Consider the following 23,853-nt stretch of genomic DNA (forward strand, 5'->3'; position numbering starts at 1 on the left):
TCATTTGTATGAAATACAGCTATTGTAGTACTAGTATATCACCCATGTGCTTGAGTAGCACACAAGTTGCAGTTCAACAGAACTCTCGTTTGTTCTAGACAAATGTCTGATCATGCTTTTGCTATTCCGATATCTGGTGATCCCTTACCTATTATTTCTACTGCACAATACAATAAAGACCGTGATAGGAGTAGTACAAAATACACAATATTAAACAAACAATGCTGGAAGTGTGCCTTGACCTTTAGCACTATGTCCCGTCAGATTGACTGACCACCACTGAGGTCGTCCTTTGAAATACAAAAAAAACTAAACACGGCACTTTCGGTTAGCTGCTGCAGATGCATTAAACCATATGATGCGGATAAGAGTAAAACATTAATTTCATATTAACTAAATTAGGAAAATTTGGTTAGAAATATTGTAACCAATGAGATCTTTACATTAAGAGTCTGCTAGGCATCTTTTGGGGCTCGTCCAGTGCTGCTCAATACATTTCCATTGACGCCTGTTCATAAACTGGCATTTAGTCTTGTCCCCAAAGTCAAAGAAGGAACACGGTGCTGCAATAAATAACGGACCCACTTTATTTGGCTTGTTCATGAATGTCAAGAGCAAGTCTCCCTGGCTGAAGAAATATGCAATGCCACAATCGACCCACACAGGTATAGTAACTTCGTCTTTCTGTTCAATGGGCCGAAATGGAAAAGAGTCCAAACTCTTGTGGCTCTTACAACACAAGCACGCAGAACCCCTAAGCAGTGCCCTTTATCACACCGTATGCTACCTAATGAGAAACAACAAACCTGCACCATGACAATGCGTTTCCTACGCTTGCAATAGTAAAAGCACAGTCGACGCTTCATAGCGTGCAGATTGATGCAGCAGTTGACCAGTGCGGCAGGGTGCAGACCCTGAGCCGATAATCCCATTGGGGATCTGCCAAATCGACCCCTCCAAACAAGAGGAACATGTAAGAAGAATAATTGCTCTGAAGATAAAAAGAAACAACCTTGTTAACACTTAAAGTAAGCCCACAATTTAAGGCTTAGAGTGCAATCTCATAGCTCTAAAAGATGTCCTTATTATTCGAATGTGCATGCACGTCCTCTTGAGGTCACACATTCATGCTTGCACCCTTCAGTGTTCACCTTCATCAAGACCGGCGGATAAGACTGCGTGCTGCAACCAAAATACCAGGAATCGAGTACAGCAGCAGGTACAGTACTCGTTGCACAGTACTCGTTGCTTTCTTTCGCCATCACAAATGCAACAAGTCGAAGGCTACAACATGAGGCTGAAAGCTTTGAATGTGCTTCTTTCGCCGCATGCGCACCTGTTTGGGGAGACCATCCAGTACGTGCATAGCCTTCACCATCTGCGCTCACTCGAATCCTTTTACTACTTTGACAAGCCTTTGTTGCTCATACTCGCCGACCTATGTATGATATGTCTGAAGGGTGAATTGCGACCAGGTTACTCTTAAAAAAAACTGCTACAGATCTGTGGACAAAAAAAAAACACAGCATGAAACCAGGCATATGAGATCCTTAGGTAAAGGTGCACTGAACCACTTTCTGGGATAGTCTATTTATGGTCATAACTCAATCTATGGGCTCTAAGCATTCTAAAAAACCAAACATTGCATTCGTGCCTGGCCAATTTCCCTATAAAAATCTGTATCAAAAGTTCATTGCCTTGGAACCATCTCGGACACCAGAAGGCACTGTCGCACGAGAAAAAGCCTTCCCCCTTGTCCGACGGCGCCTTCCGATGGCTGCGACGGTTCAGAAGCAGTAAATCTTTGATACCAATTATAACAGAGAAATCGGCCGCACATGAATGTAATGTTTAGTTTTTTAGGATGCCTAGAGCCCATAGATTGAGTTATGACCATGAATAGGCTATCACAGAAAGTGCATGGTTTATACCCTGTCAGACGACGCCTTAATACTCCTTTTCAATAAACATCCTTTCCGCTAAAGGAGCTGCTCTCACACGACCGGCAATGTACTATTTACCACCAATATTGTTTTGGGGCTGGCCACATGGAGTTTAAAAAGAAACTAAATTTATTATTCTAATTTTTCTATCATGTACAAAATTGCAAGTTAATGATTATTTTAGGAATAATTTTTTTTTCATTGGAAATAACTTGGCTAATAAAAATACTTTCGCAAGAATTTTGAGTCGGAGAGAGGCATTGGCAAACGCGAGAATATACTAAATTGACGGTGTACTAAATTACTGCCTGGTTACCGAAACCTAAAAATAATTAAAAAATCGGAATTATTGACACTTCAGTTTAATGCTTTCTACCAGACTGAAAGAAGTGTGAACGCACAGGTGAGTTGGGGAATCTAAGCCTGCGATGCATGAGGAAGGAGACTCGGATCGTCTGTTAAGATTCTAATTGGAGACGAAAGCCTTTCCTTGATACAATGCCCTCAGTCAATGCTCGGAAAACCCATGCCAAGGTCAGTCCTTCAAAGTTTTACTGCTTTTGTACTAAAGGACGCTGGTGAGCTTTCCCGAAAAGGACATTTTACGGGAAGGAACATTTAGTGTAGTGTGGCACAAACTCCTCTTCCTTTTAGGAGATTTTCCTTTCTACTAAAGTAAAGGAGTTTAAGCGCTCCGTCTGACAAGGGTTTTAGTGCCCCTTTGAAACAGGAAAAAATGCCACCAGGTAACACCAACAAGCCAGACAAACAGATTACACACATTCCAGTTACCTTTGTACACAACTGCACAAGTGCTTGTGTGGCAGGGGTATGAGGAAAGGTAGGGGTTGACATTCACAGCTGCTAGGAGTACCAAATCGGGTTTGTTCAGGGCCCCTGGAGGGTCGGGATGAAAGAGTATAACGGCGTAATGCATTTTGATAAAGATCCATCTTTTGCAAAAGCAGAGTGAAAGCTATGAGCGCAAGTTAAAAACTTTGAAACGCGTTTCTGCCGCACGAGCACCCAAGCAGTCGACGTACAGTACGATTGACATCCCTTCTAAAGCTATCGTCGTGCACGAACGGAAGCACCTCTTGCGAGTCGCACTCGTAGCTTTTATGGTCGAGGCAAAACTGAGAAAACGGCAGTAAGCGATGCAGACGAATCTGCAATACCTGAATACTGCAATACTTTGGAAGGGATGTCAATACAACACCGGCAGCGGGAGTTGCGGAAAAAAGCGCCCAAACCAGAGACGAAACAAAGCATTAACATATTCCAGTCCAGTTTCAGGACTACCTCCCCTTCATCTTTCACAGGAACACAGAGCGAAGGCTGCAAGTACAGGCTAGTAACTTCGAAACGCGTTTCCGTCGCACGAGCATTCGACATACAGCGTGGTCAGCGCCCTATGCGAGGAAGCTGCACTCTCGAGCTCGTGGCCTTTACGGTCGAGGGAAAACTGAACGTGCAGCAATCTGCGACGCAACCGAAACTGCAGCAACCAATGCGGAGTGCAAGTTCGTCTGCTTCTTTCACAGGAGTTGCAGTGACGTCAGAACAATACCGAGCTCCGATTGGCTTTGATTGAAAGGATAGTGGGTAGTCCTCAATACTGGATGCCTTGAGGTATACCCACTATTTCTTTCGATCAGCCAATAAGAGCTCGACATTCTGACATCGACACAACCCCTGTGCAAGACGCAGACAAACTTGTGCTCCGCACTGCAACAGTAGCGGGAGTTACGGGGAAGGGCGCCCCAACGAGGGCGAGCCCTACTCCGGACGCTGTTCCACGGAGATGCCGTCGCAGAGGAGGTCAGTCTTGGAAGGGTAGACCACTCTGAGGTTGCCCTCCCGGTCCACGACCTTGACCTTCTCCACGGCCATGCGGTGGACGACCTCCCCCGACCCTTCATCCTGGTGCACCTCCTCGTCGCCCAGCCCCAGGCGCAGAGACTCCGTCAGCAGGGCATCCATCACCTTCTTGCAGAAGGGCAGGTTGCTGCCCGTCACCTCGCAGAACACGTCCTTGGTGTCTTCGGAGATCTGCATGTGCCACGAGCATTGCAGATGCTAACCAACTGCAATCTGATTGGACTGGATTCTTTTGGCTTTCCCCCTTGCGTCGGGTGACGACAGAACTTTGGACTCTGGATCTAGTCTATGGTCACTGACAGGATTAGAATGTAAGGCAGGTCTTTCGGGTGCCCCTCCTCTGGCACGAGCTTCTTACCTTTGACAACACTTTGGCGTGTTGAGAGTTTTGAGCATGTGTGTGCGGCCAAAGCGCGGTAGTGGGCAACGAGCGCATGCTCAAGGCTGGGCATATAAAGGCGACGACCCGTTGGTCTCTTCCTGCCTGTGACCATGGTAGACTCAACCGGTTGAGGTTGCCAACAAATGTGCACGGGAGGAGAGTTCAATGTACGATGCAAGCCTCGACGGCACCAGCCCAGTTAACGGCAACTCCAATAGAGCTGTTTCTCCGTGGTTTTCGTAGCGGGTACAGATGGCGCCGTCAACTGTACCTGCTTTAACGGCTCTGTGCTTTGGTCACTTGGTATTTATACGGTCGTGTCCCACTAATACGGACACCCCGCTATATGGACGACAATTTCGGGGACGAACTGAGTAAATAGTATGTGCATTTTTGTCTCATTATTACGGACAACTAGAATTATGGACACTTTTTTGGGTGAACAGAGTTGTCCGTTATAAATGAGGCACCACTGTATTGCACTAAAGTGTGACCACATGCTGCACGTGCAGCAACTGGTGGCAAGAAGAAGCAGCTACGAAAGCAGGTTTGGAAACGCCTTGCTAAATTTTCCGATGACTGGCAGTCCAGTTTGTATCACGTGCTACAGAATGGCAATAAATCACCTCCCAGCATATCTTTTGCCAAATCTGTGGGAGAAGAGGAACGAACAAAGAAAGAGTGATGTCTTTTGGTCATTAACAAGTGCATCCTTTTCCTCTTTCCCATAAAAGTAATTACCATTTATTTACGTCTACCGTGTCTACACAACATAAACGCCACTGACATGCCACCGAGCATAGAGAAAAATAAACATTGAAAATGCGAAACCACAATTATGACGATTGTTTGCTGAGAAACCCCAACTTCCATGCTCATTGCCATGTCAACAAGTAACCAGAAACAAGCCTCTATACTAGGGTCACCTACTCCATGAAACTGTTTATCCAAAACCCAAGTGTCTAACAAAAAAAACAAAAGCAGTGGTTAAAGCAGTTTCCTAAACAAATATTGTGTTCTAATGTGTTCAATGCCAAGCATAGGCCACTAGCCGTACTTGAAGGCCTGCGGTACCACACTTGGCACAAAAAAATGTTTTTGTTATGCATCTGGCTATTTCAGCACTTAAATGAAAATAAAAAAAGTCTGATCAGCTGGCAGTGTTGCCAGATGACGAAATTCATCACCAGATTTGTGAAATCTTGTTAAATTTTTTAACCTTTGGCATTCTGGTTAGTGAACTATGACATCAAGCAAAATCTGAGAAAATCTTGGGAAATATGCCTCGTGACTTCCAAGAAACTGAAAATGCTACCGGTGCCGCATAGTGGCACATGCCAATACCACCTAGAAGACAAAGTCTGTGCGTTTCCTTCTCTAAACGTCATCACTAGTAGATCCCCTCAGCGCCCCCTAGGTATCTCAAATGAGCAACATTGTCTGCTACATCGTCTGCTCCATCGTCTGCTTCAGTGGTCATGCTCAGAACGAGCTTAGATTAATAGGCTGCTAGGACCGGCAGTCTCGATGGTGTCGCATGAATGTTGCAAATGAACTGTGGAAGCTTGCTATCAGCTCGCGCTCAGCAGTCCCGGCCACACTTGGCCCACACTCTCGTCATGCTTCAGCCCATTTGCTGCTTGGGGCAGGTCGGGGATCTACTAATGAAATGTCATGCGCAGGCCTTGTTTTCTCGCTGGTATTGCATGTGCCACCGCTCGATTGAAGTAAAGCTGTAGAGTAACAGATTTTAATAGAAATATTTCACGAAAAAGCAATCCGCCGGGAAGTTCAGATAATGGCTCTTTGATATTTTATCAAAACATGCATATTTCAAGTGTAAGAAAGATTTCCTTTTTTGGTGAGACAACCAAATCTTGCAAAAAAAGCTATCTTGAACAATTCATGAACTATGTGCAAAACTTGTTTTTATTAGGGTTTTTACAGCTTTAACTTAAAACAATGAATCTAGAAAAAAAAAAGTTTTTTTCCCCAATATTTTTGCTACAATATGAATTTTTCGATTTGCGGGCAAAACAGAAATTGTGCCCCTATGAGATGATGATGACAGCATTTGTACCCAACTAGTGTGCGCTCCAAGTTCGCTGGACCTCAGAGCGCAAGCTATACTCCGTTTCACCTTTGTCCGGACGCAGCAGATGCTATGAGCTGTCCTAGCCAATCCCACTCTGTGAATGTAGCCCATACGCTTTCTGCGCGTCGCTCTGCCTCTCTTCAAGGTCACGCGACACTCGCACAGCTTTGGATTGGCTCTGATGGCTCGTAGCCTCCACTGTGATCGGACATAAGGTGAAACTGAATATAGTTGAGTACAAACGGTATTGTCATCATCCCACAGGGGTACAAGTTCGGTTTTGTCCACAAATCAAAAAGTTTGTATTCTAACATAATTACTGGGCAAATTTTTTTTTTTTTTCTTTTTTTGACTGACATTAATTTTGTGACATGCTTGTCACCAGATAGGAAAAAAATAAGATTTTTTTCTAGGATCAGTGTTCTTAAGAGAGGAATACGTGAAAGTACAGAGATAGAAAAATTGAAGGACCCGCTAAAATGGGGGTCATTTCAAACTGAATTGTATTTATAGCTCTTAGAATGAAGAAGGAAAAGAAGCAGATATTCAAGGTACAGGAAGAAGAAGTATTAAACCACAGTTGATAGTCCAGCAATATCTCTCTCTTTTTCTACCTCTGTACTTTTCCCTCTCTCAAGCTCAAGCTGGCCCTATCCTAGTATCATGCACTAGCTAGCTCAACTCGAGCCTGTTACTTGTTTTTATTTTCTCTTAAAGGGGCCCTGCAATCACATTTAAGCGTATACCTTTTTTTGCGGTTTCCACGTCTCTTGGGCAAGCCAGCAGGCACGGAGAAAGTAACTAAATATCAGTGCATCATATTTTAACCGGACGACGCGGAAGCTTCCTCCACCGACGAGGGCGACCCGCGGTACCGAAAGCGCGCGAAATGTGACGTCTTAGTTCCTGGGCTTACTACTGGTCATAGCCGCTAAAAGCTTCTTTTTAGTCGAAATACAAAATATAAGTGGCGCGAAACGTTTCAATTATTTATAAAAGTAGTTTTTGTTCAGTATTTTAGGTCAGAAAAGAAACAAATGCAGTTTATAAAGTACGGAAACAGGAAATGAGCCGTCGACATACCCGCCACCAAGCGGTGGAAAAGGCGGCGCACACTAGAAAAGAGTAGTGGGATCAGGCGCCGAAATGGAAAGGTCCTGAATGTACGCGGCGGTGCTGCGGTCGTTTACGGACTTGAGGATCCAACCGGCTCCAAACGTTCCGAAGGCCTTCGGCGAGTAGCTTTGTCTTGCATTTTGGCCATTTCGCGGTACGGCAGCGCGAAGTGACTCCCATCCTGAACTTATCTTCACCCCGTGTTTGCTGTCGTTTGTGGCCAATGAAGTGTCATGCCAAATTAGTGTTTAATTGCGCAGCAAATGCAATGAGAGCCGCTCTGGCTGCCCGCTGTATATAGCCTATCCAGAATATGCTTTAGTGGCGCCCTCTCGCGCCGTCGACACGGAGTGCGGCAGTCGTAAGCGCTCGCTGAGCTCACTATCCCTCCTCTAGTTCATGGCCGCTCAAGCAACTAAGGACGTCATGAGGGAGGTTATTTTTTGCTTGTTTTTGTAATTTTAATTTGCCTATAACTTTTAAAATAAGGCGAAATTCGAGAAGAGAAAAGTTACATTAAGTTACTACGGTCAGTGCGCTCAGGTTTGATGCAAATTAAAAACTAGTAAAAAAGTGCTTGCAGGGCCCCTTTAAGGTGACACTACCACCAGAATGGTGACGTTCCTGCTCCGCTAGTCCGTTTCTTTCACGGTAGCCTTGTCTCACTGCACACGTTGAGAAATGTGCATCTGTAACCTAAACTGAACCAGTCAATTGACCACTCTTCCTATACTTTGATCTGAATATGAATGCTTCATCTTTTTTTAGGCACTTTTTATGCCAATTTTACTGCCTGGTGAAGTCTAGTGAAATTTTAAAGCGAGAGTTTGGTGTCGTGTCCGCTTTCCCGTCTGGCAATGCTGTCTGTCAGCTGGTCTTTCTTGAAACCAGGTCCACATTGCTTTGTTATGACCAAATGCTACGTGCAAAGGGTAAGCGTGCCAAAATTTACCCTTGTTCCCTCGCTGTTGGTGATGGGTGGGAAGGACATCACAACCTTTGCCCCGTCCGACACGTATGGGTACAGGGTCTTGTCCTTGAGTAGGTAAAGGAACCTGAAGGGGCAAAGAACCGGTGTGTGATTTCTCTGCAGCAATGCAGCGCACACAGGAAAAAGTGCCTCTCTAGAGACAGATGTACAGTCACGGATGATATGAAAAAGGCCAGGGGGATGCATGGCTCCAAACACTGCCAGTGCTATCTAACGGAAGAAAGCCGAGTTATCATCGAGGCTACTGCGCGAACGAGAGGCGTTTTAGCAGCTGTTGGAATTTTGTGCTTACTCCCCACTTGGCCAGCAGACGATTGCCGGTTAATGTCGAGAGCTCGGCTAGTTGAACCTCGTTGATCATAATATAGAAATAGTGCAAAAAAACGCGGACGGAGCAGAAGAAACAACGCAAACAGGATGAATGCTCGCTACGCAGAAATGCTCACTGGACAATGTTTGTCCTGTTAGCGTGTTTCTTCTGCTCCATCCGTGCTTTTTGCGCTGTTTCTACATTATGATCAACTATTGCTGAGTCAACACCGATAGTGGTAGCGCTCTATGAAATAAAATAAAAAATCACTACATCTCCACGTGGTGAATGATGTTGATTGGGGCAAAGCTCTGGTGGTGCTGATGATACTGATTTTATTGTTCATAGGTAGTGCCGAGTTCCGGGTTGCATTTCGACTTCATTATTACTGCCCCAGCTCTAGCTGGTGATGTGGTAGTAACCCCAGATCTAGTTACTACCACATCTCAAAGACAGGTTCGAATCCTGTCGACTGCGCAAACATTTTTTCTTTTTTTAAGAAGACAGATGGGATGGCAATCGATGTGAGCACGGACGCCGGATGGACAAGGCTAGACCCTGAGGAGCTTCGCCCCTGAAACCATTTTTCGTCATTTATCTTGCGAACTTATCGTCAGCCCCTCCATCCTCCCTCTCTCTCGTGACATGACTCGGGACCCTCGTGACATGACTCAAGAAGGCCGCGTGAAGGTCGTGACCTTCACTGTGGAGGCCGTTACCTTCGTTGTGACCTTCACAAGTGACTTTCGTGATGTCACTTGTGACCCTAGTGACCCTCATGACGTCACTCAAGATGTCACTCGTGATGCAACACATGATGTAACGTGTGACGTCATTATGGGAAACGTCCCATAATGCAACGCGCAATTACGGCGACACCGCTTAAGCCGGAAACTGGCGCTTAAGAACTGCGCTTTAAAACTGGACAGCCACCGAAGGCTCGTTAATGGTCAAGCTTTCTTCTGATGGGTGGTGCAGCAGGCCCAGTAGGCCACGCCAACGCCTTGTGTATCTACGCCCGTCAGAAGCGCTCTCCGAGACAGGCACATTAACTAATTTCTCCTCCTCTTCTAATGCCTGTGTGCGCCGGGAGACAGTGCTGCGTTGGGAGCCTATAGAAAGCCGATTGAAGAGAGGGTCCGTCTCAAACCATGGGGAACAATTGCAATTCAATGGCGGTTCCTGCGGATATTGGTCACAAGTGCGCATGCGCTGTGCTTTTGCGTGGGGAGGAGGAAAGGCAGAGACGTTTACAGACAATCGACGCTTTGTCAACACCTTCGTCGCCACCTCGCAGCTCGCATTGCAACCATGTGACCCCGATCAAGCAGTTGGAAATTCTCTGTAATGCAGGCTCTCTAGGGCACAAGCAGACGAAGCGTTGCACGCGGCGCCCCGACTTCAGCCTTCCAAAAGCCTGTATTACAGAGTGTCCAACTGCTCTAACAGAGTCCCGTAGTTTATAGGCCATATTTGCAATACAAGCCGCCAGGAGGTGACGAAAGTGCCGATCCTCCCCAAGCGTCTCCGCCTTTTCTCCCGCTTTTCTCCTTGCCACGCAAAAATGCGGCGCATGTGCATTCGCGATCAATCGCCGAGGGTGGTGTTCGCCGCCAAATTGCAAATGCTCCCCGTGGATTTGAGACGGACCCTTTCTTCAATCTAGGTCCTCTATCCTTCCCAACGGAGGTGACGCCCCCACCCCGAAGCAACCGCGGCAGTGTGCAAGTTCTCTGACGGGGACCGCCGCACAAGTGCTTGCGCGACACCGCCCGCGGTTGTATTTTCTTCCATCCAACAGGCATAAGGTATACAGAAGGCACTGGACACAAGTGATGGAAAGTGTGCAACCTTCCCCCGAAATACTGCAATTCCGTTGCGTAATCGGCAAGAAAAAAATGCATTATTCGCCGATTTGCAGCAGCACTTGGCGGTTACGGAAACTACGGTGTCCCGTAATTGGGAGTACACAAGTTCTCATGGCACCATATATCGGAGGTTAACAAAACCATTTCCTCTCCGTCACTACCTTCCCCATCTTTTCCATGGCAAACAGCTTTCCCATGGCAAACAGTCTTTTGTCTCTTTCGATTGCCACGACCTTCAACGATGCTAAGCGGGTGCAGTGCTCTATTGTAGTTGAATCGGATGTTGAAAGGCCTACAATCGTGGAGGAAGGGCTGGGGGCATAAAGATAGAACCGAACGTAGTACTCCCAATGACATCACTGCACACCTCACTTGAAAGACACTGAGAGTTGAGAGGTACAAAAACCTTCGATTTATTTCATATTCTTTTATAAAAACTGAGCACGCAAGACAAATATGGTTTTCAGTTCTTAATTGTGTAGGAGACATGGAACAATTCCCGCAACCAATTGGCCAAAGTCCCAAAATCGTTGCGCCGCCCCTTTAGAAAAAAAGGTTAGAATGAAACATTGCGTTTCCTGTTGTCAAAATAAAGCAGTCGGTTTCATAACTTAGCGTGCCAGAAGCACCCCTTCGGCTAGCACTAAATTTGGCCAGATCATGTTGTCGCTAACTGCATATCCATTCACTGTGGGCAAATGCACGAAACATGCTTCATGCACAAGTGCCAAGAAAAACAGGACAGCACCTCGATTGTAGAAAATCAGTGTTGCACAACCACATTCTACTCCGGGGTTGCAACCCGTACATTGGAGCATTTTTTCATGAAAGCTGTCCTGTTTTTGTCCCCGTCCTTGATGTTTTATCCTTTTGACTCTTTTTAAACTTGTTAACTTTTTATATGCACACTTTAGCACCACCAAAATAAAACCGCTAAGTATACACTACACAGTACTATAGTTACATCCTAAAAGGCAAGCAGAAGAGGATCTCGAAGAATCCGAGTTCATGGTTGAATTCTGACATATATTCACCCGGCGAGCCCAACTACCAAAATTAGAGGTGTGTGAATATGAATTATGCGACTGCAAATAGAGCCTACCGTAAAATTTCGAAAGAATGGCCATCCAAAATGAAGAGATAAACTTTATAAAAAAAATTAATGATAAACACCCTGGCACCACCCACAAACCATGTGACACGGGAACTGATACCGCAGATAGCAGACACAACAGATTCGCGTTTTACGGCGCGAAAGACTCGCGGAAACCTGACGAGAACTCGCATCTCACAGGAATCAATACCGCAAACCGCGTATGAAGCAGATTGAAGTTTTATAATGCAATAAACACGTGGGAACCCGCTACAAACTTGCCTGTCATGGGAACTGATATTGCATGCGCAGATCGTGGACAGAAATGCGGCAATCCGCTACAAACTCGGGACTAACTTGCGAGGAATCAAGATTGCACGCGCAGAACGCGAACAAGAACACACGAATCCGCTACAAACTTTATGTCGCAGGAACGGATGCCGCAGATTGCGGACGCAGCAGATTCGCATTTTATGGAGCAACATACAGGCAGGAACAACCCGCGTGTTACGGGAGCCGATATTGTGCGCGAAGATCGCGGACAAAAATGCTGGAACCCGCATGAACTAGCTTGTCAGACGTGCCGGTACAGCAAATTGTGCGGCTGATGCGATTCCCGTCGGACGTGACGCTTGACGGGAATCGTGGGGTGGGCGATGTTTTGGAATTTTTATGTTACAGATATTTAGCCAAAAAAACGGGATGGGCAATCTCTTGGGGGCGGGCATTCTCTCAGAACTTTACGGTAAATAATAAAAATTGACTGCAAATCACATAGAATATTTTCAAATATGAATATTTTACTACTTAACATGCATTGGGCGTGAATACTTAAATAAATCACAGATGGAAATTTTTTTCAGCAAACATTCCTATGAAAATAAACAGTTTTATCGAATGAAAAACATTTTACGCACTTGTATTAAGAAAAAAAAGGCCCTGGTAAGATGAGCTACATAAAACAATGTAATGTGTAAATTAAAGTAATGACAACCTTATTCAATTATGAGATTACAATCTTTTTTCTAAAACTGCTTTTTAATGTTGGGGGTTGAACTATAATTGGAACCAAAGATGGCCAACCTACAATAGTCGCAAATTTCCAAGACCGGAGTACCAAACAAGATGCTCCGTCGTGCTAAGGCCATCATAGTCACACCAATGCGTTTGACTACAACCAACTGAGACAAGACCTGTTTTTCAGCCTCTCGTGACAGCTTACGACCAACTGTGCAGCAGCGCATCCGGTCGTTAGCTGTCGCAAGAGGCTTAAAAACTGGCCTTGTCTCAGTCGGTCGTAGTCGGTTGCAAGTGTGTAAACGGGACTTTAGCCTCTTCCCCAAGCATTTCAGTGCAAAGCAGTGAACAATGTGCACCACGAGAGCGCTGGTGTGAAGCGGTGAAGCTTGGCGCGGGAAATGAGGAAATTTTGAGGACATTCTTGGTAATTTTCTAATATTAAAAAACTTAAATACTTCGAAATACAAAAGTGTGTTGTGCATTGAATAGAATAGCAAACACTATTCGCGAATTATTAGTTTAAAATATTTGCACACATCTAACGAAAATGGTTTCTGCTGAGAACGTTGATTTAATGCGAAGAGAGGATGAAGGAAGGGCACCGAACCACGATGCCGACAACCCCGGAATCCCGCTACACTGTCGCCTGAAGACCTACTTGTAAATGCCCGGGTAGGTGCTCCTCTTCTTCTCCTTGCGCAGGGCGTCCGCTTCTTCCGTCATCTGCCGGTAGAGCTCTCGGCCACTCATTTTTTCCTTCCTGCCCAGCGGTACCAGCTGCCGACACCAGAGAAAAAAAAAAAATCCAAGCATGAGACAGGCTGCAGAGAAGGCCGGACAAAGCAATCGCTAAAAGTTAACGCTCCCCTTAGTAACTACCTTCCTCTAAAAAAAACTAGAGTAAAGCAACTACCTAAGCAAAGAGTTGTCAGCAGGAGAAAGTTGAAGGAATGACTGTCATCTATTTGTTGCAGTAGCATCACTTTGTTTATTCATTCGTATAATTATCCATCCATTTTACAGCAATGGCTGTTATAGGACTTCTTAGCTGCATTTGTGGCGTTGGCGTTGTGCCTGGCAGAAGACTCCGTTTCACGTGCACTGCCCCGTGACGCCGGGCAAAGAGTGCGCACTTGGCTCTTGCCAGGCAGCAGTGTCTTCAACTTCTCCAGCTGGCAGGGGATGCCGCCATGCGGACCGCAAGTTTGCCTGCTTCTCTTGGAGGGGTTGCGGTGACACCAGAACGCCGAGCTCTGATTGGTTCTGATTGAGGGATAGGGGGTAGACCGCTCAAGGCATCCCGTTTTGAGGTCTACCCACTATCCTTCAATCAGAGCCAATCAGGGCTTGGCATTTTGACATCACCACAACCCCTGCAAAAGAAGCAGATGAACTTGCGCTCCGCATACATTCCTCGCCGTAGAACATGATTTCCATGTACTGTCAGACGGAGAACAACCCAACACTTGTAACATCACCAGTCACTAAATTTACCTTAAAATTCTGCTGAGCATGCAAAAATCTCCCTCTACCCTCTCCTATTCTCTTCCTCAATCTTCTTCCCCAAAAACTGTGTGACTCAAGAACATTTCAACATGTTACCCAACAAAGATCGAACAGCAGACGCCCCGCCGCTCACCCTCAGCTTATCCGGGTCTTTGGCGTCGTAGAGGACGTTGCCCGTGATCTTGGAGAGGTCATGGGTGGCAATTGTGGCTTCGGACCGCTTGACGCATATTGTGTCGTGCAGCTTGTTCTGCGGGCACAAAGACGCACAGAACGCACCTTTAGACCATTGAAGAGAGAGCACTCGGTTTAGAGCTACTGCGCTGTGTGACCCCGCCAACTTTCCGTCGTGGTGCACTGCTGGCAAGAATTAAATTACCATATTTTTCGGTCTATGAGTCACATCATTGTATAAGTTGCACCCCAACATAAGTGACTGTTTGCACATAAAAGTTGGTATATATATTGTGGCGTTACGTAACATAGTTAACGAAGCGCTGCGAACGATGGTGCGTGTAGTCGCTGCAGCCACAAACTATGCTGCCACCCTTTGGACCGTCTGTAGACTATCAAAAGTGCAGGCCATCAACAGGAGCTTTGCCGTTCCTGGTTTGTTGTAACTGCCGATGTGGCTTGCACCTTCAGCAGTTAAGGTTCATACTTATCAAAAAATATACATACAAGTCGCACCATTGTACAAGACACGCCAATGGAAGTTTGGAAGGAACTGCGGCTTATACACCGGAAAATATGGTATATTAAACTGTAAGCATGCAGCCAATGACACCAATATTTTTACATACAATCCTGCATTTAAAACACAGTTAGGAATGCTTATGGAGGACTTAGAAGTGCACTTGATTTCTGCCTTTATGCACCACAGTTGTTGGGCGAAAGAATTGTTACGACAAAAGATTTCATTCCCTCGGACTTCGGACAATAAATGAACAAATCTATAGACCGACACGCTGTTTACAAACAAGCCTGCGTTTGCCCACACCAGGTGTGAACACTGCGCGTGCGCAGAAACCGAATTCACATGAAGTGAAGAGTCTGCGCATGCCCCGTGCCATGACTGCGCCACCGCAGCTGCGTGACGTCAGGGCTGCGTGTTGGTCTATATGAGATCACATCACACACCCTCCTCATCCATAAATGCAGGCACAATGCTGTGAAGGACTAAATGACGACACGGAACATGAGCATAAGGAATTGCCCTTGTTGCTTTGGTTTTAAGCGCTGTACCATAAAACTAAAAATTAAAAAAAACCAGTGCCCAACCTTTTCTTTATTTTTTTTTTCTTTTATATGTAAAGCAATTTTATTAACACTTTAAATTGTCATAAATTTAAAGAAAATCCCAAATTCTCATAAATTCAGCATTTATTAGAGTTTCACTTTGTCGTTTATTTTTTTTTTTTTAAGCTAAAAATAAATAAAATCATACCAAAACAGGTACCATAATATCCTGAGCAATGCCTACCCCCGAAAAATAACCCGCCCCCTATTTTTGGCACGATTTGATTTTTTTTTTTTTTCAAAAACACCGAAAGATAGTTTATTTCCAGTAATTGTGGGGCCCTGGCCAATGGTGACCTTGGCAGAAATGGTGTCCCTTAGCCAATACAGAAGATAAGTGAACACTGCTGAATGGGAAGGTACCATATTTTCCGGGCTATAGTCCGCACCCCGTGTATAGTCTGCAGGGGCATATTTGGGGTCAAAAGTAAAAGTTCTTGCTTAGATAGTCCGCAGTTGGTGCATAATCTGCCTGCCGTGCATAGTTAGCACCTAGTGCTTAATTGACATGAAAATCTTCTCATGCACGGCACAACTTGACAAATGTATGCTTTCTTAGCTCATAAGGAAGCTTGTATTATACATAGATCATCATGAACATCTCTCATTTACAACATCAGTCACGTGTCCTCATAATGAGCAATCTCGAAAAACAAAATTCCTGTATACACCCTCTTCTACGTGGGTGCCGCCATGTTCAATTCTGGAACTTCCGGTATGCGTGAAAACATTGTTTTCTTCTCACCTCGACAGTGTTAACATTTTAATTGTAACCGTTAGTCGTTCTTGTTATGACACTTTTATAGTATTTTACTAGTTCGGGGTTGTAATCTCTTGCTTATTGTTCGGAACGCATACCGGATAGGGGGACAACGCGGCTGGGTGCGAGGCTAAACAAAAAAGGTGAATAGTCCGCACGCATAGATAGTCCGCACAGCCTGAAATTTCAACCTTTAAACACGTATAGCCCGTGGACTATAGCCCGGAAAACACAGTAAGTCAGTTTTGGTTCATAGCCCTTCCCTGCAATCACAAGTTTTGCAGGTCACAGAATCTAAAACTAGCATTTTGTCAACTTTTTTTATTGTATGCCAAAAGTTGGTCCACTCCTTATTTCCACCCGATTTGCTTTCGATTTTAAATAGGCTATCTCTCAGGATCTTATGGTAGAGCCATTGTGATTATGAATGATACACACACAATTGTATAGGACCATAGGATGCTCCCACTGTTATAAAAACAGGGGCTAATCCTCCATGAGAGTCAAAACTGAAACAGTAGTTAGCATAACCACATGCTTAGATTTGCTCTGTGCCAAGTCATGTCTATAAAAGCAGTGTACAAAAACTGCTCTCCTTCGTATCTCAACTTTGATTTATAAAATTCCTTGATTTGTGAACAGGTTTTCAAAGAATCAATAGGTACCGAGTTTTGGGATGAGAACACCTTTAATTATCATCCATTCGAGGCACAGAATGTCGACACGGCACTGAGACTGCTTAGATCAAGGGTATCAGACAATGCCTTAAATGTTCCATGGTAAGCATGTCTATAGGCTAAAGCTTAAGGTACTTCAGTTCTGGCAGTACTTAAATGTTTCGCCCGGACTGTGGGACCTCACGCTCTTCATCCGGCACAGTCTGGCAACGCGTCTCGTGTGTGCCATTAGCATTAGACATGTTTCTGGTAAACGCTGGCGGGTAAACAATGCTGTCACTTGGGACGCCGAAAAAACTATGAGGTCTTTCTGTACGCTCGGAAAGATGTCTAGCAGAGTATAGATATCTCTATAATCTTCCTAGTAAGGTCCTCCACAACCTGTTGGTTCCCCCTGGTTGTTCAGTTCATCCCTGGAAAGAAAAAAACTCTCCCCTAGCGACATTGCAAAGTTTCCGGGCCATGACATCAAAGGATCGTGGTTCTGCTGTGTTTGGTGCCAACTTCATCCCCCTTAAAATTTACCTTCTAAAATAAATTGCATCACCCTAGGCCATGGGCTCCCAAACTAAGTTTGCAGGAACCCAGGAATTCCTGGGACCTCTAGGGGTTCCGAAGCTCCCAAATTTATGGGACCATTTTTACCCCTAAATAAAGTATTTTGACAGTCTTAAGCACTATTTCAGCCGGTACGAACCATCCGTAGCTGCGTACCTATCAGCCAAACACCTCCCAGTACCTGCGTTACGATTTACTAGCTCTGTACACTTCTACACCGCTTTATTGTGTCAATGCCGAAACTAGGGCGTCTTCCTCGGCTAGCAGAGGTTTAAAGACGGGAGCAGAACGTGGCAAATCATAAGCGGCGATATCCACGGTCCCAAGAGAAAAAAAACGAGATGAACAGCGATAGAAAAGAGAAAGAAAGCAGATAAAAGGTTAGGCTTGACTGCTTTGCCATGACGAGTTCGAGTTGTTCTAGCGCTTGGCAACTTAGTTTCTTTTACAATGTGCAACGCCAGCACTTTCCTGCAAAACAAAGCTAGAAAACAAGTAGGTAGGTAGGTACGGACCTCGCGAGTGGTGTTTTGCCGTTTCTTTTGCCTTTCGTCGCAAGTGATATGGGCCACCGATGTCCGCGTCTATGCCCTGTCATTTCGAAGCGACCAAAATGCACGGGAAGCTGGTAGACCTTTTGTTTTTATAATATTATATAAACCCTATGTCGGCTACTAATTGAGAGAAATGGTGATTCTTTGAAACCAAAATGTTTGAGAATGCCTGCCCTAGGCCATAGATTTCTTCCTTTCAAACTTTAACTCAATTCCTGGCTTGACACTTAGATGGAAGAAAAGGGCACTTTTCGTTTACACCGTGTTATGCTGTGCGCCTAGGAGGTGGGTACCTGCAGGGCCAGGAACTTGCGCAGCCTGCTGTCCCTGTCCAGGAAGACCCCCCTGATGATGCAGCAGACGATGTATGGCCGCACCTCCTGCACGGCCTCCGTCACCACAACCACGGGACTGTGCGAGCTCAGCTGAAGCACCTCGAATGTGCTCAGCACCTGTGGGAAGGGGCCCCACGTCACTGCTAAGGATGTTGCAAACTTTTTTTAACCTAAGGTTTGACAGGTGCAGTGAATCTTCAAACTTTTAGAAACAGTATTCGACGAAGTACGACTTCTTCAAAAGAGCTGCTCGAGTTCTACGAAAAGTTAAACAAATTTTGGCGCAACATTTTTTGTGTAATAGCTTGTTCAAACGTTTCATACCCACATTTACACATCAAAAATATTTTTTTAATTCTTTAATTTGTTGTTAAAATGATGAAGCCCTCAACCACCCAGCAGTGCCAGTTCGTTTATTGTCGCGCATGCGTGCAATAGTTGAGCATTTGTCGAACTTTGAGTCCAAACTTTGAGACAAAAATCTAAACAGGTCAAACTCGAGCCTTGGCAAATTCCTGAAATCCCTAGTCAGCACCTACAAATACCTTTTCACTTGCCGTCCCTCCCCAAGACAACAAGGGCGAGAGAGAAAGCTCCTGCCTACCGTAGAATACCACAGATCCGGCCATTCCACACTACCGTAAAATACCGGGCAAGCGCCCACTCAAAATTTAAAGATAATCGCGAAAAAATGGGGAATGGACGCTTGTTCAGTCATCAATTTTACATATAAATGTACCGTGCATATTTTCTCAGATCTTAGAAATTTGGATATCAGCGCTTAATGTGGAATGGGCGGATGCATGGTATTCTACGGTAAGTGCCCATTCCCAAATTTGAAAGATCTGAAAAATTACGCACAGTACATTTATGTGTAAAGTTGATAACTGGACAAGTGCACATCACCCATTTTTTCACGATTATCTCCAAATTTCGAGTGGGCACTTTCCCAGAAGTTTAAGGTTCATGTCACTGCTCTCCTTAGTATAACGTGAATGAAATTTGTAACCAGTAAACAAGGCACCTGGAACTGCCAAGAAAAAGTTAGCTTGCAAAGGCTGCCTTGATGCTTCTCTCTGTCTGTTTCAAGGCGAGAGCACTCAAATTGGACGGCTAGACGACGGATCATGTGACTGCACCCTTGGTGTCTCTCATAAGGAAAGCAATCATTTGCTTTACATAAAAAGAATGCCTGCATCATGCTAACTTAAAACACATTCAATTTACATATACCACTTTATGCTTGTGTAGAAAGTGGAGTTATTCCTCACTCAATGTTTCTCAGGATGCCCTCTCAAAACACATACCAAACCAAACTGCCCTATTGGCGACGTCTGCAACCAAGACCTTTGCTATGGTCGGCCTCCAGTGATTGGCCAAGAGTTCACTATAACGTCTTTTGCAGGATTTATTCTGTTTCCATCGATGGAAATAAGACCAATGACAAAAAGTTTAGTTCCACAGTGATCCAGCTGAGCATGCGACGACTACAAGCTTCCATCATGCTCTTTATGCACACCATCAAACTTGTCATTTGCAACTAATGACACATAGCCACGATCACAACTTGTTACACCATGATGAGACAAATCCTGGTCGTGACATCAAGGGTAGAAACCCCAAGAAGGCCCCGTCGAAGCATCTCGGCACTAATACCAACATTACAATTTCTGCACTGGTGCCGGGCGGTGTGCGACTCACGAAAGCCTCTGGTTCCACTAGCACTGGGAGCAACATGCTGTGACCACCGACATGATGAGGACAGCAGGGGGGGGGGGGGGGGGGGGGTCCTTCGGTAGCCCCGCCTCCTGAACAGGCTTCCTACCTTCGACAACACTTTGTCGTCTTGTGAGCCTCAAACGTGCGCGCGCACTCGAAGCGCAATGTAATGTAAGGAGCATATGCTAAAGGCTATTCGGCGAATACTGAGTGTGTGTGTGTGTGTGTGTGTGTGTGATGGATGGCAAATAGCCATTTCGCGGACGATATAAGAATTTGTCAACAAATTCGGCAGATGACAACAGTGCGTGACGGATGACGGCTTAACATACCACATCGTTGGTAAGAAGAAAAAAAAATTTACAGGAAGATCTATTGGTGGATTTTCAGGCATGCTTCAGACTGGGCGATTTCTCCCAGCAACTTGACGTTGAACACCAACAACAAGGGCAGCCCGCATTCACATGCAGCAACCAATTGCTGAAATTTTCCATCATCATCATTAAATTTTATTTTTCTTGTGCTATTTAGATGCACAGTTATGTACTATAAACACGTTTTCATACCTTTAAATGGTGTTGAGAATACTAACTTATCTTTCTGAAATGGCTGATTTTCGAAAGCGATCAATTTCAAACCAGAACCAAGTCTTTAGTTATCATCACCGGCACGGGGCATCACATGAAAATATTGCGTCCCTGATTGGCCTGCTGCTGCTTCAAACGTCTTCGAGTTGCTCGCTTGTTTCGAGCCGAACCCGATATCAGCAATTTGTGTCGATCTAGGGGAAGCTAGGGAACAACGTGCAAGCAACCCCAAAATTGATGAGAAAGTTTCCCCGTCTGAAGCGGGCCTTAGGGAATGCATTAGCATGACCCTTGGAAATGCTACACAATTCCCACTTTGGGAAAGGCTAACCTTTCACCCTTTTACTTTTCTCTTTTGACTCTTTTTGCTTCCACTATTTTTTGCCGCCTCTTTTTGGCCTTGTTACAGGGTCAGTGTTAGCAATTCCCAAAGGGGGGCGTGTGCGGCGTCTTCCAAAGGTCATGCTAGCGGATTCCCTAAGAATCCACCAATGGATTTTACTGTAATTTTTTCACCCCTTTTCTGTACTCTACTTGTCAGAGTATGCCGACGCCCTAGGCTACGGTCATCCATATCACTCATGAAAAGAACCATATCTATACCACCCATGGAAAGAACCGCATCTATATCACTAGTGGAAGAAGCGGCGTAGACCTTCCATTTTCCCGGGGAGGGGGGCTGCTTTTCCACGCAATTTTTTTTACACCAGCAATTATCAGTAGTTTATTTTAGGGGGTACATTTTACAGCGTATGTATATCGCCATGTGTCCGTCGCCAATGTCAATCACCATACAAGCGTAGCCGTGTGTTCATCGCTGGTACCACGGCGTATGCGCTGGCGAGCACAAATCTTAAAAACAAAAAGCTTGTGCCAGCTGCGAAATTGGGGGGGTAGAACCCAGGCTCCTGTGCTTCTGAAGCAGTAATCCACTCGGCCACAAGTCTTTTCTCTTTAATACATGAAAACAAAACCTGCGGTACCAGGCCCTTGTAGAATGCACACAAATACACGCTGTCGGCTAACGAAAACACGCTGGGAATTAATTTCCCATGTATTTTGCCAATAAAGGCAATATGGACATTATTTTGCTTACATGTCACTACTAGAACCTCGTTACATGGCACGTAAACAGCGTCTCGGGAAGGATCATGGCCCGGGGGGGGGGGGGGGGGGGGGGGGCTCTGCCCTTGCCAGGATCTCACCCCGGGGGACACGAGCCCCGATGCCCCCCTGTAGTCTATGCCTATGCACACACATCACAGCCCACACACCACTACTATGGAAACCCAAAGCAAAGGACAACTGGCAGCGGCAACTGAGCATGCCCAGATTCAACTGCCCCACCCCGCGGCGCAACAGCTTCTGATAATAAAGGGGTAGTGCTGAATGAGATGGCGTCATCAGAGAAGGTCAACGCTGGGCACAGATTGGACACGACGACGATTGCGTAAACGTTCTGCTCAAACTTGACACCAAGTGCTGACATGGCACTCGTTTCCCATCTGTGTCCAGCGTTGGCCTTCTCTAATTACGCCATCTCATTCAGCACTAGGGCTTTGCTATCTAGGTGGTGTTGCGCGGCGCCTCCTCCTCTCTGGTTCCCCGCCAGCTGTGTGCATGACTTTGCTGAAAACGAAAGAGCTCGTTTTGACGAGAAAACCCGGCGGTGTCTGTCAGTTTGCCAGCGCCGGGGAGGAAGGTTGTGGCTGACGCGTGTTGACGTCAGCGCTTCGAACCAATAGGAGCATCGCACGCGTCACCCTCTCCCCGTCTTTCTTCCACTCTCCACGGCGCTCCCAAACGAAAGACGCCGCTGGTTTTTCGTCAACAAGCATTCTAAAATGCTAAAGCATTAAAAAGAGAGATAACGTAAAACGTTTTAAGTGCCCACCTCCTGCAAGTCGGTGGAGGACGCCGGTCCCTTCTTCTTGCCACCCTTTTTGGCCCCGCCAGACTTGCCCTGTCCCTGAACCGAAACCGCCTCCCTCGGCCCGTGGCTCTTGATGTACTCGAGCACCTGCTTGTGGTGGCACTGCTCCACGAGCTTCTTAAGTCTTTTGTCGCTCAGCGGGTTCTCCTTCAAGTGAATCTCCTTCAGCTTGGCGCAGTCGCCGACCTCGCCGGGTACGAGCTTCACGGCGTTGTTCGCCACGTCTAATGTTTTGAGCGACGGCAACGTGGCTGCCACTTTGGCGGGCAACGCCTCGATTCGGTTGTTGTTGGCCACAAGCTCAGTGAGGAAGTCGAACCGCGACTCCGTTAAGAAGGACGGGAATTCTTCGACTTGGTTATTCGAGAAGTTGAGCACGATCAGACGGTTTAGCTTGGAGAATTCGGCCGGCAGCGAGCGGAGCTGGTTGCCTGCGACGATAAGGCTCTGCAGCTCAGTTAGATTTGAGATTTCTATGGGCAGGTCTTCGATACGGTTCCTAGACACGTCCAGGAACTTGAGTTTCCTCAGCTTGCCCAAATCCGCGGGCAGCTTGGCCAGCTGGTTAGCGCTGAGCACGAGCCGGGTGAGGTTGACGAGGCGAGCGATGCCGTCCGGGATGGTCGACAGGCAGGTGTTGCTCACCTCCAGGAAGTTGAGGTGCGAGAGCGTGAAGACAGACACGTCGAGGTCTGCCTCCTCAATGCGCTTCGAGATGGCCGGGCCCGAAAGCACGAGTTCGCAGCGCTTTTCCACCCGAGCATGGTCCACTTCTTGCCATGCGGGCGCCATTTTGACTTTTCTGTTTTGAAACAAGCTTGGATTGGATTGGATATTTACGACCACAGAAAGTCTGGGGAGTATGGTCTCTGGCCACCTTGGGCAAATCTGGGACTAGAAAAGGGAAAAGAAATTCATCAATTATGAAGCTCAAGGCGCTATGGAACTGTAATATATATGAAGTGGTCAGAGGTATATGGAAAGGAGTGATGGTGCCAGGGCCCAGGGCTGTCTTTTGGCAATGCAGTGCTGTGCATGAAATCAGAGGTTCAATCAGGATTAGAAATTCGACAAAGAAGCGTAGGCAGGCTGGCACTGGGAGCACATGAAAAAACACCAAATGAGGGAGTACAGGGGGACATGGGATGGTCGTCTTTTGAGAGCATGCAACCTGAGAACAATCTTTACGCTCCGCCTCCACCCACAAGCACATTGCGCCCATCTGA

At 46.0% G+C, this 23,853-nt stretch overlaps 1 protein-coding gene across 1 annotated transcript; it reads right to left on the reverse strand.

Annotated features, from left to right (window-relative positions):
- Window positions 1–564: 564 nt before the first annotated feature.
- LOC8041453 (leucine-rich repeat-containing protein 47) lies at window positions 565–23,446 on the reverse strand. The gene is made up of 6 exons (XM_029987856.4): window positions 22,589–23,446; window positions 18,347–18,505; window positions 14,339–14,455; window positions 13,358–13,476; window positions 8,370–8,472; window positions 565–3,995 (listed from the first exon to the last, which is right to left on the reverse strand). Exons 1-6 carry the CDS (start codon window positions 23,417–23,419, stop codon window positions 3,723–3,725), a joined length of 1,602 nt encoding a protein of 533 aa, XP_029843716.2. The 5' UTR covers window positions 23,420–23,446; the 3' UTR covers window positions 565–3,722.
- Window positions 23,447–23,853: the final 407 nt, after the last annotated feature.

The sequence above is a fragment of the Ixodes scapularis genome, unplaced genomic scaffold (assembly GCF_016920785.2).
Source record: "Ixodes scapularis isolate PalLabHiFi unplaced genomic scaffold, ASM1692078v2 PGA_scaffold1__304_contigs__length_218370807, whole genome shotgun sequence".
NCBI classification, from domain to species: domain Eukaryota; kingdom Metazoa; phylum Arthropoda; class Arachnida; order Ixodida; family Ixodidae; genus Ixodes; species Ixodes scapularis.